A 19165-nucleotide genomic window follows, 5' to 3' on the forward strand; every position below is an offset into this window, starting at 1 on the left:
CTTTTTCAGCCATTGGAAAAGTAATCTGGTGGATTAGTTTGGGGGTGCAAAGATGAGCAGCAGGTGGGGCAGCACCTCCGCAGCCATGTTTCTGCTGTGCATAAAGACTGCGGTCATTGAAGCAAGCCTTACCAGGGATGCAAATGCAAGTGATGTGTCTGGGCAGAGGGGTGTCCCAGTGTAGAGCTTGTCGTGGAAGTGGTCCAGCTTGTCTTTTCCAACCACCTGCAATGTCAAAACAGGGTTTACGGACACTTTTGGTGAGGATGGTGAAGATTTAGTCATCTGAAGATGTATCCAGGCTGGGGAAAAATGTGCAGGTAGAAGACCAGAAAAGGTGCCTTTGCTGCCAAGGGAGAGAGAGCAGCTGAGATGTGAACTGTTATGATTTAACCAGGGGCAGATAAGGCAGGCAATGTTATGCCATGGCATAGAATTAAGAGATGAGGCAGGCAGAAATGGAGCTGACAAGGAGCCGAACAGCCTACTCTTCCCATGCCTCCCCTTTCAGTCTCGCAGGATTAATATCTTCCGGCAGCGTTCCGCAGGGTTGTGAGAAAGGTGTGTTTTGCATAGTCAGTAGATCAAATTATAAGCACGTCCTGTGTCTTTCTATGGGTTTTTCCAGCCCATAAGACAAGGCCCTGATTTTATCTGTACATATCTAAACAGTACCACACTGTAAGCATGAGTGAATCCTCGCTCTGCCTGGAAAGATCAGACCCCAGCTTAATACTTGATAATGCTAGCATCACGGACAGTGCTTACAAGTACATGTTACGCTGGATAAATATTTCACAAGCACTCTGTGTCAGTTCATGTGTGGTTCTTCCTGCTCTGTTTGGGTGACAGCCGACAGCAGAATGACCTCTAGACCTGCCAAAGCTGCTTGTTTTCCTGCTTGTGACATCCAACCCATGTCCCACTGAGCTCTTCAATCTTTCTTCTTCTTCAACGGGACATTTATTGCAGGATCATCCCTGCTTTGGGTTGTTTTTCCTTGTCCAGCTGCTTTACAAAGTATTAATAGCGAGCGCACATGCGTTCTGCTGAAGGCCCCAACAACAACATATTTTGCATTTCTCCCTCCAAGGATCTTATGATATCTGTTTCCATTTTTCATTTTCAAAGACGTAGGCTGGAGTAAACTATACATTTTATCCACCCCCAGTCTCTGCTTTCTACTGCAACTCCTGCTTGGGGAATTTGGGACAGCCAAGGATTGCATATGTTTCCCTATACCAGAGCTAATACTCTCTTCGAATAGCTGGGACCCGCAAAAGGAAGTGGAATAACCAACTAGAAAGCTTTATAACCACAGTTATGTACCCTGGAACTGCTTTAAGCTTTAAAAGCACAGCTAGAAGGACACCAGTAACATCCAAGCCCGGCAGATACATATCAGGGCTCAGCTTTTAACTTGTGGCTGGGAAAAACAGCTTCCTTGCCTCTGTTCTCCTTGGTGGGAAGGCCCACGGATCTCATTCCCCAGCTCTGCTCTCGCAGGGTCCCCTGGGGAGCGAGGTTTCTCTGTGCTACATAGCAGCAATTAACTGAGCTGTCCACGATCATGACGGATGAGAAACTGGAGGCATTCTTTCACGGGAGGCTTTGACTGGACGGCGGAAAATATCTCAAGGTAAAACTACAGCGCAGAGCAGAACAGGAGACACCTTCTGAATGAATCCAGGCTGCTGACTGTGCGGGCTCTTGGAGAGGTGGGTCCTCCGAGGGGATCAGACGTTTCTGCCAGTGCCTTTAATGTATGCAGTGACAGAGAAGGAGTCCCAGCGCTGCCTCCTCCCAGCTGCCAGCCGGGGATGCCAGCCACATCCCCTGGCACTGAGCCTCTCTTTACGGCAGGCAGCCGTGTGCCACTGCGGTGTTTGGCTCTTGGGTAGTGCGAGATTCACTCGCATAAATCTTCTTCGGCTTCTTACATCTGCTTTGGCCTAAAGTCCTCAACCCACAAGGAGAGTACAGCTGAGCGGGCCGTTTTCAGCTCTACTTGTACTGTCAGGAATGACGAAGGGGATATTTATTATCAGATGAGGTAAAACCAAGAGCAAAGTTGGATTCAGCTCCAAAGAAAGGAGGTTGGCTGGCACAGCAGGGACCTGCCTTTGGGTGTAGCTAGATCCAGAGAGAAGGTGCCAAACCCTCAGGAGAAATCCTGCAGGACACCAACTGCTGCCAGCACTGTCCATCCTCAAAATGACATACCGCATGGTAGAGACGTTCGGCTTCATGGCCTTGCATTGCATTTCCTCTCCAGACGTTGAGTCCAGCAGACCCTGTGCCAGCCTTTCCCCCCGGACATTTCTCCACTGAGGAAGCCCAGACTTCGAAGTGCATCCCAGCCCTGAAAACCAGAAACGCAGCAGTGGCTCTATCCCGGCTGGCTGCAGAGCCCTGCAAAAACTCACCCCAGGAATTGCAGAATGTGGAGGTAGAACAGGAGGCAGTGCCCGGGGAAAAGGGGTGCATTAAGGTCTTGATCTTGCCCTAAGGACACCAGTACTGGCGAGGGGTCAGAGAGGGGTAAGCCTCTGCCAGCGGGCCCTGAGCATCTGGATCTGCTGCTGGTGCCCTGCGCTGATCCTGCCCTCAACACCCGCTGCTGGGCTGTGGCGTGATGGTGATTTGGTGCATTTGAGCACCGCAGTGATATAATCCGTACAGAATTTGCGAGACAGACAGACGTCCTTTCTAAGATCTCCAGCAGAGAGGAGGAACTTGGGCTTTGCTCTGAAATCCTACAGATTTCAGTGAATATGATGTGGGAAAGTCGGTATTGTAAGGACCAGCAGATCTCCTGCCTGGAGGATTTCTGCTTTGTATATCTCTCTCACGTTTTCCTTCTCTTCATACTCTCAGAAGATATTCCAGGCACATAGTATTCTTTGTTTGTTTAGTTTGTCCTGCTATTCCGGCTCTTAGTTTTCTCAGGATGGGGAAATGATCCCCCAACTGTAATTTCAGACATTACCCTCTGTCTATCCTAGTTTACAAAAGGGACGTAATTCAATTCAGAGTGGAAACATGAATGCAGCCTCCGCCAGATGTTTGTGGATTCCATGAGCTCTGTTTGTGGATAGTTCATTAAAGTAATTTCGCTTTTGAAGGAAATGTAAATAGCAAATATGGTTTCGATTGTAAAGAACAATGGAGACTTTTGGGGGTCTGCATTTACGTTGTGATAGCTTTTGTATTGTCAAGATATAAGTACAAATTTTAAAAAGAAAATTCTTTAAAAATTGTAACCTTCTTTTTAGTCATGACAGGGCTATTGTTCCTTCCCAAGTCTTTGTTTAGGCCATCAAACTGATACTGAACAATCTTCCACAACGTGTTTCCCCTCTCGTCTTCCCTAAGGACAAGAAACTTGGACCTGGGAGCCCAGGCTTATTTCCCTTCATCCGTACTCAGTGTAGCACTTAGACATGTGCTTAACGTTCAGCTAGTGACAGCTATGCACATGTTTAAACCTAATTATTTAACCAAATCAAGGTTTAAATTTGGAGGCAGCTGATTCAGCAGGTCCCTCACCCTATCTCACTTAAATTCAAAAGCACGTTTCTGTTAATCAGCTCCTCGCAGCAGGAAAACCTGCGGTCTCCAGCATCCTCTATCAAGGACATCAATATCAAAAAGCCCAGGTATTGACTGAGAATCTCTACAAAAGGCTAAATAGCAACTGGAGCCATGACTTTGCAACTCAGATCATAAAGCTGCACCTGAAATTCTGCTGTAAAGTGATTTACCTTGCCCCATTCTTCTGGCCAAAGTGACTGTCAATATCTCTGGCATTTTATCCTCTCACTGGAGGGGGTGCTGGGTGCTGGCTCAGGAGACTCACAGGAGCTTTTCAAATCCCAGAGCGTATTCCTCTTTTCCACCGTGCCATTCATTTATCAAGCTCCTGCATTAACTATTGCCCAGGTGAAGCCTGCAAAGACGAGATAAGGCGTGCACACCTGCACTGCCAGCACCCTGCCGCTCCGTGTGGGAGGGGACTGCTATCTCTCTGCCACACGGACCCGATGCTTCACAGCATCACTGCAGGAATTTGTAAATGCTAGGGATTTGTAAAGTGGTGTTATCTAAGCAAATTTGAAAATAGTTGCTTTTTCCAGGCCCAGCTGAGAAGTTGTTCATGGAGAAAAAGCAGAGGTATATTGGTTTGCTCCCAGGGATCTTTCTAGTTGACTGAAAAAGCATTAGAAGTGTTTGAGGAAAAGTTAGTTACAGATCTATGGCCAACGATGTCTCCCTTCAGCTTCAGTCAAGGCATCCGCTTGCTTTTCATTTGGCTGGACTGTGACAGTGAAGTATCAATATTTGGATAAAGGGGTAAGGAAGGAGCTTTAGATTTCTGGAAAGGAGCTACTGACTGCGTGTTCATGCTGCTGCTTCTGCTATTCAGAGGCTTGTTGCTGTCTCTCTTTGAGCTCTGAGTATCTGTTTAAACAGGGGAAAATGCAGCGCTGCTTTGTGGAAACACCTTGTTGACTATTTAGCTCTGTTCTGCAGGAATGTTGTCTACTCCAGCAGCAGGTTATACCTCTATTGACTCACGTGGACTAGCAATAAACCTGAGATGCAAAGCCTGGAGCTGAATTCCCCTGTGTTCATGAGCTGACGATGTTCGTATCTAGCCAACATCATAGCACCTTGTTTAGTCTGGAATTGCTGATAGTACTGCTCAGAATTGCATGTCTCTGAGGGAAATATTGCCTTGGCCTGTGTACTCACTGATCGTGTGGCACTGTGACCTGCTTTGCTACCGTTGCTGGAGCCTACATTTAAAACCACTCATTATTACAAGGGGCAGAATGTGTCTGCAGGTGAGACTTGCAAGGACTTAACACTAGCTTTCTATTACATAGCTCTGTGGGGAGCTACACGGGGATTACAGGGCCCACATAAGACATTGAAACTAGAATTTAAAAGAATGCTGGGCTCTGCCCAGCCCCGAGTGTCTCGCTGCCTGCTGAGATCCAGGACCTCAGCTCAAGCGTGACTTACTGCAGCTGGAGCATCAGCATTCGGACACAGGGTCACAGAGCTGTGATTTCCTGCGCAACATCAGTTCAGCTTCTCTTGCCTGACAACTCAACCAAAAAGGGAAACTCATCTGTTTAGGTAGCAATGAGTGATGACACTTGATCTTGTGGCTCATGTGCTGCAGTGGGACTGCCCCAGCACGTCCCTGCGCTGTGACTCCCTGCGTGACCCCGGGTGAGCTGTTTTGGTGATATGCGATGCCTTTGGGCTGCATATTCATGTCCAACTGGCCTTGGTGAAATAGTTGAGCAGGTTCTCAAATGCTCCATCAGCCATGAACTTGTACCTCTCTGTGCCTTGGCTGCCCGTGTGCAAAGGAGCGGACAGATCTCAATTTAACCCTCCTTTTTTTCCTGTTTACATTGTAAAGCTACTTGGAGCTTGCACTGTTTGTACAGCCCTGGCGCAGCAGGACCTCTCCTGAGCTGTGTACTGCCGTATAAATACTGACATAGACAAAAGAAAAGCTTCCTTCCCTGTTTCATGGGCTCCTAGGGATGCTGACACCGGTGATAAAGCCATGCCTGTCACTGCGCCCTCCTTACCCCGTTCTTAGGGCGGGTCCATGCTGCATATGCCCTTAGAAGATTGTTCCCCAAGACCCCTCTCTATACACTCGTCCTGGTCCCTCTGCCCTGCCATGCTCAGGGTAGGCATGCCTGGCTGTTCAGTTAATTTTGAAGCACTGAGGGTCCAAGGGGAGCACAGGGAGCTGCGTTCAGCCCTGCCTGCAAGGCCAAGCCGCCAGGTCTGCAGGGGGAAGGCACCGTGCTGTGCCTTGCGGCGTTTGGCATGGGATGCTCCCTGGAGAGCTGCCAGGACCTCACTCACTCATCTCTAACAGGCGTTGTCAGTAAAAGAGGGTTTTAAAGATTTAACTAATTGACTAAATGTAGCCTTTCCTGTCAGGGCGAATTAGGGGAAGCCTTTATCCTGGTTTTTGGCCCAGAAGGCTGGAGAAGATGAAGCCTGCCACATGCATTTGCGAATACGGGGTCACTTTCTCCTTCTTTAGGTCAGATGCCGATGAGATGTGTTGTGATGGGATTAGGCAGGTGACTGCTGTGAAGTGAGATTGCCCTGGCAGATCCTGCGATGCTGGTGACAGGGCTCTGCTGGAAGAAATGAGGATACGGTAAACACTTCCTCAGCCAGCCAGCCCTGCCGGGTTGGACCACTGAGAGCCATAGCTGTCACTGCCCCTGCTGCAGCACTGAATGAGGGCTGAGGGCACCCAACAGCCTCCACCCAGCTCAGAGCAGCCCAGCACTGGCAAAGGGGCTGGGCAGGGCAGGACAGGCTACAGAAGATGGTTCTGGAAGGGCCAGACGCATCCCACTTTCCTTCCCAGGCAGCATCTGTCCTGGAATGGAAAACTCTAACCTGGGTCATCACTGTTGTTTCCATGTCCCACTTGCCTCTGATCCCTGCTCCCTCCTTCTGTAATACCAGGGCTGAGCTATTGAATCCTTCCCCTCTGCACATCCTTCCCCTTCTTCACAGGCAGGTCACCCCATCATCTCAGATAGTAAAGATGTAATTGCACAAAATACCTGAATGGCTGCTCAAAGAGGAGGGGAACAGTTTGTTTTCCAGGGAGGATGAGAAGTTGGGTGGCAGGGTGCTTTCTCAGGGTGCCAGTGCCATACACATGCTGGCACCTCCCTTCTCTTTGGGCAGCCCGGTACCCAGCCCAGGGCAGGTCTGTGTATTTTGCTGGGTTGCTGGGGGTCCCGGTCACCCCGGGCAGCTCCTCAGACCCCTCCAAGCCTTGCTCTCCCGGTACTCCAACTTACGGTGCTGTCTGGCTTGAGCTGTCAGTAGTCCTGCTTTTAAATGACCTTCTGGTTTACATCATTGTGCTTTGAGGTTTATAGGGACATGGATGAATGAAACTTTTGGTCTTTACTGCTGTCTGATCTAGTGGCCAGCGTGGGCCAGGGCACTTGGAGTCTAGGGCTGGTGAGAGCTGCCATTACATTAGTGTAGCAAAGCACCGACCTGTGACACCCATTTGGTTGTGGTGTTCCCATCTGGTGCACAGTCCTTCTCTGTCCATCCGTCCTGGAGACAAGGCTGAGCATTCTTTTGAGCTGTGTCTTACTGGCATGCAATACAGGCTTTTGGTTATTTAATCTCTGGTACACTCAGCGGCACAGGGTTTTGCCAAGCACAGTAGAAGTTTTTGCATTATTTTATATTGACAATGTTTGTCTGCTGTAATAATTTGGCTGCGTTTCCTATACATCTTCTGCTGTTACACTGCCTTTCTTTGTGAGTCTCTCTCTCTCTCTTTGCCTGTCATACTGGAGTTGCTTTTCTAACGCATTGGCTCCCTAGCCCTGTTGTTATTTTGGCACTCAGTTTGCATCCCGATTAAGCACATTGGCTCCTGTTTTCTCTGTTTCCGCATTGGCCTGCTCTCAGGATTCCTCTTACCACTACATTCTAGCACCACTCTGTGTTTTTATTTATTATTTATATTGCAGTAGCGCCTAAGAGTCCCAACTGAGCTCATGGCCTGATTATGAACATGACATGCGTTAACAGAGTCTCTTCATATGCCCTTTTTTTAGTGTTTTATTTTCCCTGACCGTGGCTCTGTTTATTCTCTCTCAGTGTGACACGCTGGTGTCTGGGGTTCAAATGGTGCAGAGCGCTGCGCGTTCAGCTCTTCTGAAATTAGCTTGAAAGCTAGATCACAGTTATCCCCTCTTCAAGACCAGTGCTCTCCTCACCTAGCACCCTCTGGAAGAACAAGGACACCCCTTCCTCGAGGATGCCCGAGCTGTACCACGAGCTGTTCAATTTTAGCTAACCACGTCCAGGATCGCTCACTGTCTGGATTCTTGTACGTGCCATGAGCGTTTGCAGCAGTGTGCGTGTCCCGTACACCTCCCGAGGTCCTCGTGCCTGCTGCACGCACGCGCACGCCCAGGAGCAGATGCCAGGCATAGGACCAGGCATGCCAAAGCAGGCACAGCCAGCTGCACTCCTCCCAGCATGCATATGCATGAGCACCTGCCCGATCCTTAACAGCAGCCAGTTCTTTAAATAGCAGGTAACTGTAGCTGAAGGCTTGGAGTTCAGCTGTCAGCAAATATACCCTGCTCTTTGGGAGCAGTTTGGGGCCCAGGACAGCTGTGAAGGTACTGTACGGTGGGGGCTTGTGTGCCTCTCTATATATTTTGTAGCTTTATTGCCCTGACTGTGACCATGAGGCAGTGTGGTATGCCAAGGGTTAAGGGCTGGGGCAGTTGGAAAAGTGGGCTTTCTAGGAAGGAAGAGGTTTGCTATCAATAAGGCTAGAAGCACAGGTCTGTGCATTGCAAAACCCTTGTCATGTAAGCGTTGTCTGAAAATGGGCTGTTCCTGGCCTGCCTTTCTCCTCTGGCTTTGGTTTGCTGTTGGTAGTTGGTTTAACAGGAATAAAAAGTATTTTGGTGCTGTGTGCTGGTAAATGGTGAGAAATGAAGCAACAAAACTCAGAAGGGATCTTTTGAGTCCTGAGCTCCAAACTGCTGTGCTCAACCCAACCAGGTATAGGTTGGTTTAGCCAGGACTGATCTCATGGACTTTCCTGGTGGCTAAAGCTAGGGTGACTGCTGTATTTTCCAGTGAGACATATACCCTGTGTTCTTATTTTTGCCTCTCTTTTGCCTTTTTCCAGGGTGCCAGAGGGCCTGATGGACCAGTAGGCGAGCCGGGGTCACGAGGTGTCAAGGTGAATGCCAGTGGGTGACCAGCTTGGCCAAGGCTGCTCTTAGCTGTGTTATGAAATGCCCTGGACAGGATCAAGGTCACATCCTCCTCCACGAACAGGGGATGTTCAATCGTTCCACGAGGATCAACCAGCAGGGATCAGTCTTTCATGCAGCCGGAGTAAAATCTGTCCAATGTGGGCATCAGGGCCCTTGCTGCTGGGGTCTGAGACTCCAAATACAGAGGCACTCCACAAACATAAAAGGGCCTCTGCTAAAATAATGGGGTTCCTCGCAGGAATGGGAGTAGCTTTAACTGGCAGTGAGTGCGCTTGACTGTTACATCTGAACGTAGCACAAAAATCAGAGCAATTTGACATGACTGGTAAAATATGACATAAGGGAATACGTATCTATTCTGATGTACTTCATGTTAGTTAGATCAGGACAGGAAGAGACATAGGGCAGGAGATGCCTGGTGCAAAGAGAGCCTGAGCAGACCCTCATCCAAGGTGAGCCTGCTCCACAACAGGCTTTGAGAGGGGTGCATGGGAGAGCTTCTCCCTTTGGCAGCAGCCTGATGTGAGAGTAGTGTGGCAGAGCTGGACCCTTGTCCTACCACTGAATGTCACAGACTCCATCCCCTGCATGGCACACATGGCCCTGTGAATGCAACTGGGATGGGGAATCTCCCTTATTTCACGCCCTGCCAGACAGGGCTGTGCCAAGTCTCCTGAGAATCCCAGCTTCCTCCAAAGCAGTGTTTGCTCAGAAATCCTTAGGTCATGCAGCCCATTGCCCACACTCCCTGCTGGGTGGGTCGTTCCTCAGGGCAGAATGCTGGGCATTTGGCCTCTCAAAAGCTGCAGGGAACTGGAGGGGATATTTGATGCACAAAAATGCAAAAGCAGATGGGCTGGAGCAGAAGAGCATTGCCAATAGAGTTTGCGCTCTTGCCAGCACGTCTTTGTCTTTTTGCTTTGCAGGGCCGACCAGGGAAGCCAGGCAAGCTGGGGCCAGATGGGCTGCAGGTATGTCCTCTGTGAGAGCCAGTGCCTGCCAAACCTGGCAGGATGTCAAACCCCCACGGGGGTACCCACAGGTACACAGTTCCCAGGGGACTGCAGCTTCTCCTGGCCAAAGTGCTGCAGCGTCTCAGCACATTCCCAGCTGCTAATTGCTGTAACTGTGTGTTCACAGGGGAAGATGGGTGAGACGGGGGAGACAGGAGCACGTGGCTTCCCAGTAAGTGTCCATCCCTTGTGCTTCCTTTCATAACCTCGGTTTCACACAAGTCCGTAAGTTTTGGGTCCTGGTCCAGTAGGAAGAACTTGGACAGTGTCTCACACTTACGGGGCCACCTCTCCACTCCTTTTACTGGAGTGTTTGAGACGCACGTTACTGCAGAGAGGCATGAAAGATTGCTATGGGGGTGGAGCTGACCTTGGTGGTTTTAATTTTTCTAGGGTATCCAAGGACCTTCTGGACCTCCAGGAGCAAAAGGGGCTCCAGGCGACCCGGCAAGTGTCTTTCACTCTCTCTTCATCTGTCTTCTGTTGCACACACACAGACACTTCATTTCTTTCTCTGTCTGTCTCTTCCCCACCACTCATTCCCATTCCCAGCTTCTCTGTCCTTGCCAACTCCAGCGTGGTCAGAGATGTGAAAGACTTGGCTAGAGCCCTAGGAGGCATGAGGAAAGACAAGGTCAGACCCCTGGAAAGCAAAAGGGGGCCATGGATCAACTAGGGAGAGTGTAGGATACAGCCTGGGATGGATTTTGGAAAGGAAGGGAGAAAAGAAGGGCAAGGTTGGGTCTGGGACAGGTTCAGCTGTAATGGGAGGAGTTGGGCTGGGTTGGTAGGTAGAGTGGAAGGGGGACCAGGAGGGAGGCTGATGGTGTCAGAACTGAGCCCACAGCTTTGGGGGAGGCACTGGGAGATGACAGGTGAAGACACAGGACCACCAAAGCAGGAAGAGTGGTCATCTGCTCTCTGTGTCTGTGGGGACTGACCTGGACCACGAAGGGAGAGGGTAAACCAGGCATTTTCAGGTTGCCAACTGCAGTTGTTTTAGGCGGGAGCCAGAAAGCTGAAGGGCCTTCTGAGCTGTTTGCCTGTTAAGGTGCCTCAGCACACCCATTGCTGGCTTCTCCATCTCACTGGCCATCTCTTGCATGCTGCGTAGCTCCACTGTGATGTGGGAGGGAACTGGTGTTTTATCTTACAGGCCATGAAAGCGATGGCCCTTCAGAAATGAAAACCTTTGCATGAAAAGAGCCTTGTGTCTCTGTTTTTCAGGGTCCACAAGGACCACAGGGGCCACCTGGGCCTTTGGGAGAAATTGGGCATAAGGTAGGTCTGATCTTTGCCCCTATGTGTTTTCCTCTTGCATCAAGAGTGGCAGGACTGAGAGAGGAGTAAATGTACAGAGGTGCATCCTTCCACACCTGGGGACATGAGCAGGAAGGATTTCCCCCAAGTCTGAAAGTCAACTTCCAAAGCAAACAGTGAAAATCAGAAATTTGAGCATCGTTTTCATCACAGCCCGTAGACACCCAGGTGGTAGGTGTGCAGACCCATCTTCACAACAAGAGAAACATTTCAAAGCTGACCACGCTAACAAACATGTCCCAGGCACGGCTCTATGACCACACCAGGGACCACCTTTCCACACCAGGGTGCAGAGTCAGGGACAAAATACAGTAACAATTCAGACTAAAAACTGGTCTTTTCTTTCCCCCTCACTGGTGCCATTGCTGACAAGACACAGTTTTGTCAGCCAGCCTGGATTGCTATGACAGTCCCATCACAAGCCGCTGCAGCCAGTGGAAGAAGCTCAGAGAAATGCCTTTGCTGCTGACTGTGCTTTTGGGTCGCCGTTGCCATGAAGCAATGGCACAAACACACCATAACCAAAGCAGCAGCAGCTGCCAAACAGTGCCCCGATGGAGTGCAGGAGATGCCTCCATGGTTCACCCCTAACTCATCTGCAGTCTTGGCTTGATTTCACTCCCCTTGAAGTATTATAGTCTTGGCCGTCTATACCAGATGTGCCAGTTCCCCCTGGGTAGCTCCTTTCCATAGATCCTGAACTGTAATATAGATATGATGTTTCACTCGGTTGTGAAGACAGCAGCAAAGGTGCCTTTTAATGCAACCTACTGCAAAGTGTATGAGTCATGAAAGTTTCCATTCTCATGGCTGCTAGACTGGATGGAGCAAGCTCTCAGCGTGGTAGACCACAGTGGGGAGCTGGAAAGCTGCTACCAAGCCGCTCTGGATGTTGCCAACCAAGAAAGTACAGAGCTTTATTCAAATCTATGACTCTTCCAGGAGCCTTTCCCTGCACTGGCACCTCTGGAGAAACCAAAGCAGGATTTTTGCTTTCATTGGAGCTTGAGTTTTCTCATTGCGTGACTCGACCATTTGTTCGTAAACCCAACATGCACCCTGCTCCCTTCTCTGCTTGAATCCATTTCAGCAAGCCAGGAACTGGCTTTATTCCCTGGGCAGCCAAGGGCTCCCAAGACTATGTGCTCTTTTTTCCTTTATTCCTAACTGCAAAGAGAAGGGAGATTGTTGTCCGGAAAGCAAATATCATAAGTAAATAAACCACTCAAATCCTTTAAAGACAAGCTTTGCTGTCCCATCTTTGGGCTTGTTTCACAGATTCTCCTTTCCCATGCTTCCCAGATGTAGTAGAAAATGTACAAAGATTAAAGCTCCCGACTGATCTCTGTACCAAAGGTATCTAATGAATGTGACCCCTCTATCGCAAGGCTGCACGTGGCAGCTGGACACTGAGTAACAGTTTGCAAGGTCATTCTCTCATCTTCCCTCTTTCTATCTTACTTTCCATAGTTTTCCAGGTCAGGCACTAGTTTTTGTCTCTCTGAGGGATGCCAAGCCCCTCTGCCAGGGTCTATGCTTAGATAGACAGGGCCACGTTATCTCATCTGCCAGCCACTTTCTTTCAGCTAGTACAGCCTGGCAGCAGCCCTGGGCTGTGGGTTTCTGGTCCAAGCCCAGTGGTTAGCATTAGGATGTTTGCTGGCCCATCACAGCCAGAGAAAGTGGGTGATGGATGTCAGGGCTAATCTGGCAATTCACTGCATGTGCAAACCCTACGGCTGCGTTAACGCTTAAACCTAACTGAAACGAGAGCGGTGGCGTGGAGAATGTGCTCGTGCCAGCGGTAACGGAGAAGCGTGGTTGCAGGAAGCAGTGAGCAGGGAGCAAGAGCACAGCTGAGCATTTTTGTTATCCGCTGTATCAGCCAACCTGCTGGACCCTTGTGAAGGGCTTTCAAGTCTAATTCTGGACCTTTTCCCTTCTTTCCTAACTAGTTCCAGTGCTGCTCCACGGCGTGGTTAGTAACCTTAGAAAGCAGAGGGGTTGGAAGGAGTTAGAGAGAGATGCTTGGCAGAGGAGGCTGGGGGGCTGCCGCAGGGCTGGGGAGAGGGGAGGCGTGAGAGACGAGCAGAGCCCTCCCAGGAACCAGGCACGAGGGGGTACTGGGCCTCTTTGATGCTGCGTACCCTGAGCCAGCTCCGGGGAGGTAATTACATTGCAGCCAGGGCTCCGCTGTCCCAGGAGGGCTCTGCTAAAGGAATTATGTCTTTGATCTTGCTTTCTACTTGGTTACAATGGGTTTTTTCATTATCTTTCTTTTTTCCAGGGACCGCCTGGCTCAATGGGACAACCTGGCCTCGCAGGTGAACCTGGCATGAAGGTAAGAAAAACCCTTAGTGCAAATTCTCTGTCAGACCAGGGGGATAACAGCAACTTCTGCTCCTGCAGGACTGGGTAACATTGCAGATTCACCCTCCAGCAGCCAAAGCAGACGGCATATTCAACAAAAGATAAAGTTTAAAAGATAAAATCAGGTTAACTTTAAGCCCTTGGTTACAAATTCCTGAGCCCCATCCCGAGGGGGAGGCTGTCGGTGCTGGGGAGAAGCACTGTCCCAGGGGTCTTCTGCCTCAAGAGCTGTGAAGGGCCTTGGAAATGAAGCTCAACTCTTCTGCAGATCCAAAATCTGAATGGAGAAGGGACTCCTCAAGACCCAGAGATCCAGGCAGCTTCTAATTTGAAACAAGAAGAGTCTTAGGAAGGTCCCAAACTTAAAAATACCCTCAGACAAGGTCCTGCCACAGTTTCCAAGCCTTAGCTCTGTGGGGACTGAACTCCTCTAATGGTTATGGGGGAAGGGTGCTTTGCTCTAGCGCCATGAATGCACCTTCTTGTCCACGTGGAAAGGCCTATAAAAACCATCTCTTTGTTTGAATAAGATCCCTGTGCTGAGCAGCTCAGAGGGGTTTTTATTTTATCCTAACCCCCTTTCCGCTTGGTGTGAAGGTTCGCTCCTGTGTGGAGAGCTTTTAAACAGACTCTACGTGGGGATTAAATGCAATTTCCTCTTTGCTGTTCTTCACTCCCCACCCCCAGCCCCATCCTTTGCCATGTTTTCCTTGGCAAATCTTCTGACACTTCACTGGAGCTACTGTGTCTTTGGCGTCCTGATACTGCACGAGTGTTTCAGCTCCCGTGCTCCTGGCTGCCCTCCTCGGGAACAGGACACAATGATTTGCACAAACACCCCTTTACCCGCTGTCAGTGCAACAGGTCCTTGCTGGGGAGTCAGAGAGAGTCCCGAGCCGCTCCTTCTCCGAAGCTGGGAGCTGCTGGGACAGGCTGGGGTTGCTCTGGGCAGTCATTGCTTGCACACCAGTTCGCTGCTTTTTCTCCTTCTGCCTCTGCATTTCCTGAGCTCTCTTCCTTGCAAAGCAGTTAGCTTGGATGGGCACACATGGGAGGTAGCTGCCCTGTGGCCATTGTACCCCCAGTGCAACCTCGCAGCCTGTCGCCAAGATCCATCTGTTTGCCAGCTCCAGGCACCTTCAGTTCGTTCGTTTTGGTGCCATCAAAGATTCAGGTTCTTCTCCACCCTCCTCAGTCATGCTGGGGCTCAAAGAGCTACCAGCTTTCTTCTCCCTCGCTCCGGCTGTGTCTGCCGCAGCGCTGTGCTGCACCCAGCATTGCTGCTTTTCCTGCCAAAGGGCCATGCCAAGGGAATATTTTCTGGCTCTGCAGCTGCAGGCAGCACAAACCACTCCTGGACGCCTGTCCTGTTGGACATCATTGCAACAGAGCCTGCGAGGTGTGCACTGGCCCTCCGTGAGCAGAGGCGCTGGTGATGCCAACCTGTCCTTTGTACCCCCTTACAAACTGAAGTGAAGGTGTTTGTGCAGGAGAAGGAAACAAAAAGTCAAAATGAGGGGTGCGGTGGGAAGTGCTTCATGCTCACTCGCTGTTGGTAAACAGCTTGTCTCCGTGTCTGTGGTTCCTTCTTTGTAGGGTGATCCTGGCCAGTTGGGAGTCCCTGGAGAGCAAGGCCTCGTTGGCCAAAGAGTAAGTACGGTCACCTTCTGGTAGGACTTCTCTGCTGTACCAGTTCCCCAGAGGCTCTGTACCCTGTTCATCTACAGCCTGGGCATACAGACCCTGTTCTGGGCATCCCGAAACTCCTACGGCCCTTGTTTCTTCTGCGGGTGGTGGAAACACCTTCCTCGCAGAGCCTGTCAGCTTGAGCTCACCAGCTTACATGAGCCTCTCCGATGCTACAGTGCCGCTTTGCAAAGTGCTGTGACAACCTCGCGTATGAAAGGGGCAGTGTGGGAACAGACCCGTCCTGTTCCCTGGCGAGCACAGCCAGGAGGGCGCAGTCCGCACGGGGCAGGGAGATGCTGGAGCAGAAGGCGGGCATTAAGCAGGGAAACACTGGCTACACTATGCACACGTGGGAGGGAGCCAGGGATGGGATGAATGCATGGATTGAAGCCAGCAGTGGCTCTTGTCCCTTCTCAGGACTAAGGTCAGTTGTTGGAGCAGGATGGGGAAGCCTCAGGTTAAATGAATACAGACTGAGACCCCTTTTCAACACAGGGCAAGAGGTCTTCCCGCAGGCCAGCAGTGGGGTCCGTGGAGGGGAAACTGTGGCTCAGAATAAAGCAAGAGGCTGAATTCCTGCTCTTGCTCCAGGAGGAGTTTGTTCAGCATTAGGGTATGAGATAGGACACATGTCAAAGAGCAGGGCTGGGCTCCTGTCGCTGCAGCCCAACTTGCTGCCATGAGTCAGCTGCCGAAAGCATGGGAAAAAAACCCATGTTTGGGCACAGCCTTATGTTTGGTCACTTCTGTCTTGCAGGGAGAATTGGGGCTGGAAGGGGACAGCGGGCCACCCGGGCCGGACGGTGTCAAGGTAAACCTCACTCTTGTGGCATGTTTCAGCTCTCACACACATCTCCGTGCGCTCAGGCCCCCGTGGTTCCCAGGGGCAGGTTGCAGCCAAGGGAGTTATTGGGTTCTCTGTGCAATACGCCTCTGCCCTGCTCCCTCCGAGGATTTTTTTTTTCTGCAAGCACACATAACGGACTCCTCCTGTTTCACTCCTCTACCCACATTTTTGGCATCTGATCAGATCTCCAAAAAGGTCAACTTCTTCAAAATCTAGTTTCCAACAATTTGTCTGTTTTATTTGAGTTTTTACAGATTAAATTTCCAACTAATCAGGAATTCCTGGGCCTGGCAGGGAAAATCAAGAATTGTCCATCAATCTCCCCTGCACCACTGACCAGAACATTGTTTGCAAGTAAAGAAACCAGATCCCCTTCCTCTTGGCAAAGCCCCAGGTGCTTGCTCAGGGCTTGCACTGTGCTTTTTATCTAGCTGCTGTGAGTTTGCTACCTTGCCTTTGGAACAGGACTCTGATTTCTGTCCCTGCACAGCCGGCCTTTCCAAACAGGCCAACAGTTTTGTTCCATGGAAAGAAAAAGCAGCCGGTCCCACAACAATGCAGTTTATTGCTTCGTTCTAGTTAAACTATTTGCCATGTGTCTCTATTTCTGATTATCTCTGAATGTTGGACCAAAAGACTCCTCCTTAAAGACAGTCAAGACTTCTATATTCTCTTGCCACTGCTAACTGTCCCCAAGAGCTCTTGACCCAAACCAGATCTTTTCAACCTGAACGTGTCTCTGGACAGTAGAAGAGCCACTGCTCACTGCAGGAGCATTTGTTTAACCAGAAGAGATATTGTTGTGCTCTAATGCAGCTGCAAGTGGAGAACAACTTTGTCAAGGCTGGTTGGTTGCACAAGTGTAGGTGCTGCTGTCAGTACAGAATTGGCCTTTTTAATTGTCTCCATAAAATTTTGTGCCATCAATTAGAAGAACGATGATTTGACATGATACCTACTGCTCGGACCACAAATCCTTCACAGGGGCAAGATGACACTGTTTCACAGTGTTTATTTGAGCCCTGGGCTGATTCCCATTTGGCAGCGAGAGCCAAGCGGCCGCTCCAGACAAACCCGTCCTATTAAAAGTCTTTCAGCATCCCGAGCTCAGGGCTTCTGGGTGAGGCAAGGGAGACTTTCAGATCTTGTCTGCCTGTCTCATTCACGTGGGAGGTTCAGGCCTTATTGCAGGAGAAGCAAAGGGATTCAAATTACCCTGTGTAATGGGGGAGTTCCTTCTCCTCCAGCCAAGAGAGTTTATAAAAAAAGAAACCTGGTTTTGCTCATTTTTTAAATGTCAAGTGTATTATGACTCATCCTCATTCATCCTTTTGCTTGCAGGCTCTCTTCCTCTCAGACTCCTGAAATATTAATTATGTGGTGGGTTTTTTCCTTGCAAGAGCCATGTACAGTGACCCGTGTGTTGTGTGGGTATGAAAAGCTCCCACCCTCCTCTCTTCCACAGGGAGACAAAGGAGAGCAAGGCCTGGAAGGAGAGAAAGGAGAAAAAGGCAATGAAGGACTGAAGGGAAAAGAAGGGCCTCCTGGATATCCCGGCATCACAGGTGTCCGAGTGAGTCTGCCAAGCCAGCCCGCTCCCCCCCCAGCTGGTCCGTGGTTTTCCCGTAGGAACTAGTGCTCTCCTCCCCGAGCTGCACGGGCAGCCCTGTGTGTATGTCAGATCGCCGGGGTATGGGTATTGGCCCAACACAGCTCCTGCACTCTCCGTAGGGCCACCTGCACTCTGGTTTCCAAATCAGCAGTTGCATCTAGCCCCAAAAGGATCAGCAGAGTGCTGCGTGCTCTTGTCTAAATCCCTGCGTGCAAGATGACTTTAACCTTCCCGATGGCTGCAGCGTGAGCCCAGAGGTGCAGTGCGAGCTCTGGGACGCAAAAGGCAAGCCAGCTCTTCTGAAGAGGACAAAAGAAAGTTTGCAGTCTTGTGTCTGGGAGGCTGGATTTCATTTAAACCCTAGCAAGAAATAAATAGGCTTTTTCTTTTTTCTTTTTTTCTTTTTTTTGACACGGACAGTAATTAGTGTAGCCATTAATACTACTGTAACAGGGCATGCCATGTTGCAGCAAAACACCTGGGTGGGGGCAGATTGAGAGGCAGATGCAGGCAGTGAACCAGGACACTGCTTAGGGCAGGAGGTTATCCGAGATATGACGTGTTGCAAGCGTTGTCATAAAGTATGTTATTTTTTTACGAAAAACTACATCCAGGAGAAGGTTTGGGCTTTTAATTGGGATGCATACTTGAGATGTGGATCACTTCTGTGGTCTGCCACAGGCTTTGTGTAGACTTTGGGACAGGTTGTGTAGCCTTGCTGTGCCTCTCTACCGCATCTGTAAAATGGACCACGTCGCAGGGTATTAGAGAGGGATGTACAGAGGGCTGCGAGGAGCTGAGTTTCCCCTGGCTGTCACAGCTGGTCTTGGCCTGGAGTTTGGAAACGGCCAGCTTTCTGACATGTACCAGCCCTCTCTTGCTTCTGTTTGATGATTACTTGCTTACTTCTGTTTTTCCCTTCTAAGGTTCCCCCCTTAAATATAGAAAATAAATAGAAGAAATTAGCAGGGAGTTATTCCTGAATCCTCAATGAATATCCTAGGCATGTCTGGTTTGCTTGGAGGTCTGATCTCAGCTCTTTTCATAGAAAGAAAAAGTGTGATTCTGGCTCTGAGATGGGAGCTGCGGGGCCAGAGGAGTCGGGCAGGGTCTGGCCTGGAGCTTGTTCAGTGGTGCCAGATGGAGGATAGCTCTGCCCAGTGGGCTGCTCTGCAAGCCAAGTCAGGCCCTTCTGCTTGAAACGTGGAGTTTATCGGCTTGACAACATGATTTATTCATTGTAATTATTGTTATGGGTCAAAGCTGTAGGAAGCATGGACTCACAAGGCTCTTTCTGTGAAGCAATAGCCCGGTCGAGTCGGATGCAGCCAGCCTGGCTGGAGCGGCCGTGCTCACCCATAGCACAAGTCTTGCTGCTTGTGCAGCCGGAGAACACGCCGGCTCCCACCCCACGCGTCTCCAGGAGGCATGCGAGCAGCCCCGGCATGTCAGAAGGAACGAGTAGACCAAGTTTGACCAAGTTTGA

General features: G+C 50.1%; 1 protein-coding gene across 1 annotated transcript in view; it reads left to right on the forward strand.

Moving 5' to 3' along the window:
* The window catches only part of COL27A1 (collagen type XXVII alpha 1 chain), a 164097-nt gene that overhangs the window by 109109 nt on the left and 35823 nt on the right, over positions 1–19165 (forward strand). The window contains exons 29-37 of the mRNA XM_009286879.1: positions 8738–8791; positions 9755–9799; positions 9969–10013; positions 10235–10288; positions 11069–11122; positions 13449–13502; positions 15128–15181; positions 15978–16031; positions 17533–17640. Of these exons, the coding sequence (XP_009285154.1) occupies positions 8738–8791; positions 9755–9799; positions 9969–10013; positions 10235–10288; positions 11069–11122; positions 13449–13502; positions 15128–15181; positions 15978–16031; positions 17533–17640 (522 nt within the window). The remainder of the gene's footprint in view (positions 1–8737; positions 8792–9754; positions 9800–9968; positions 10014–10234; positions 10289–11068; positions 11123–13448; positions 13503–15127; positions 15182–15977; positions 16032–17532; positions 17641–19165) is intronic.

This window comes from Aptenodytes forsteri, unplaced genomic scaffold (assembly GCF_000699145.1).
Source record: "Aptenodytes forsteri isolate BGI_AS27 unplaced genomic scaffold, ASM69914v1 Scaffold136, whole genome shotgun sequence".
In the NCBI taxonomy this organism is placed as follows: domain Eukaryota; kingdom Metazoa; phylum Chordata; class Aves; order Sphenisciformes; family Spheniscidae; genus Aptenodytes; species Aptenodytes forsteri.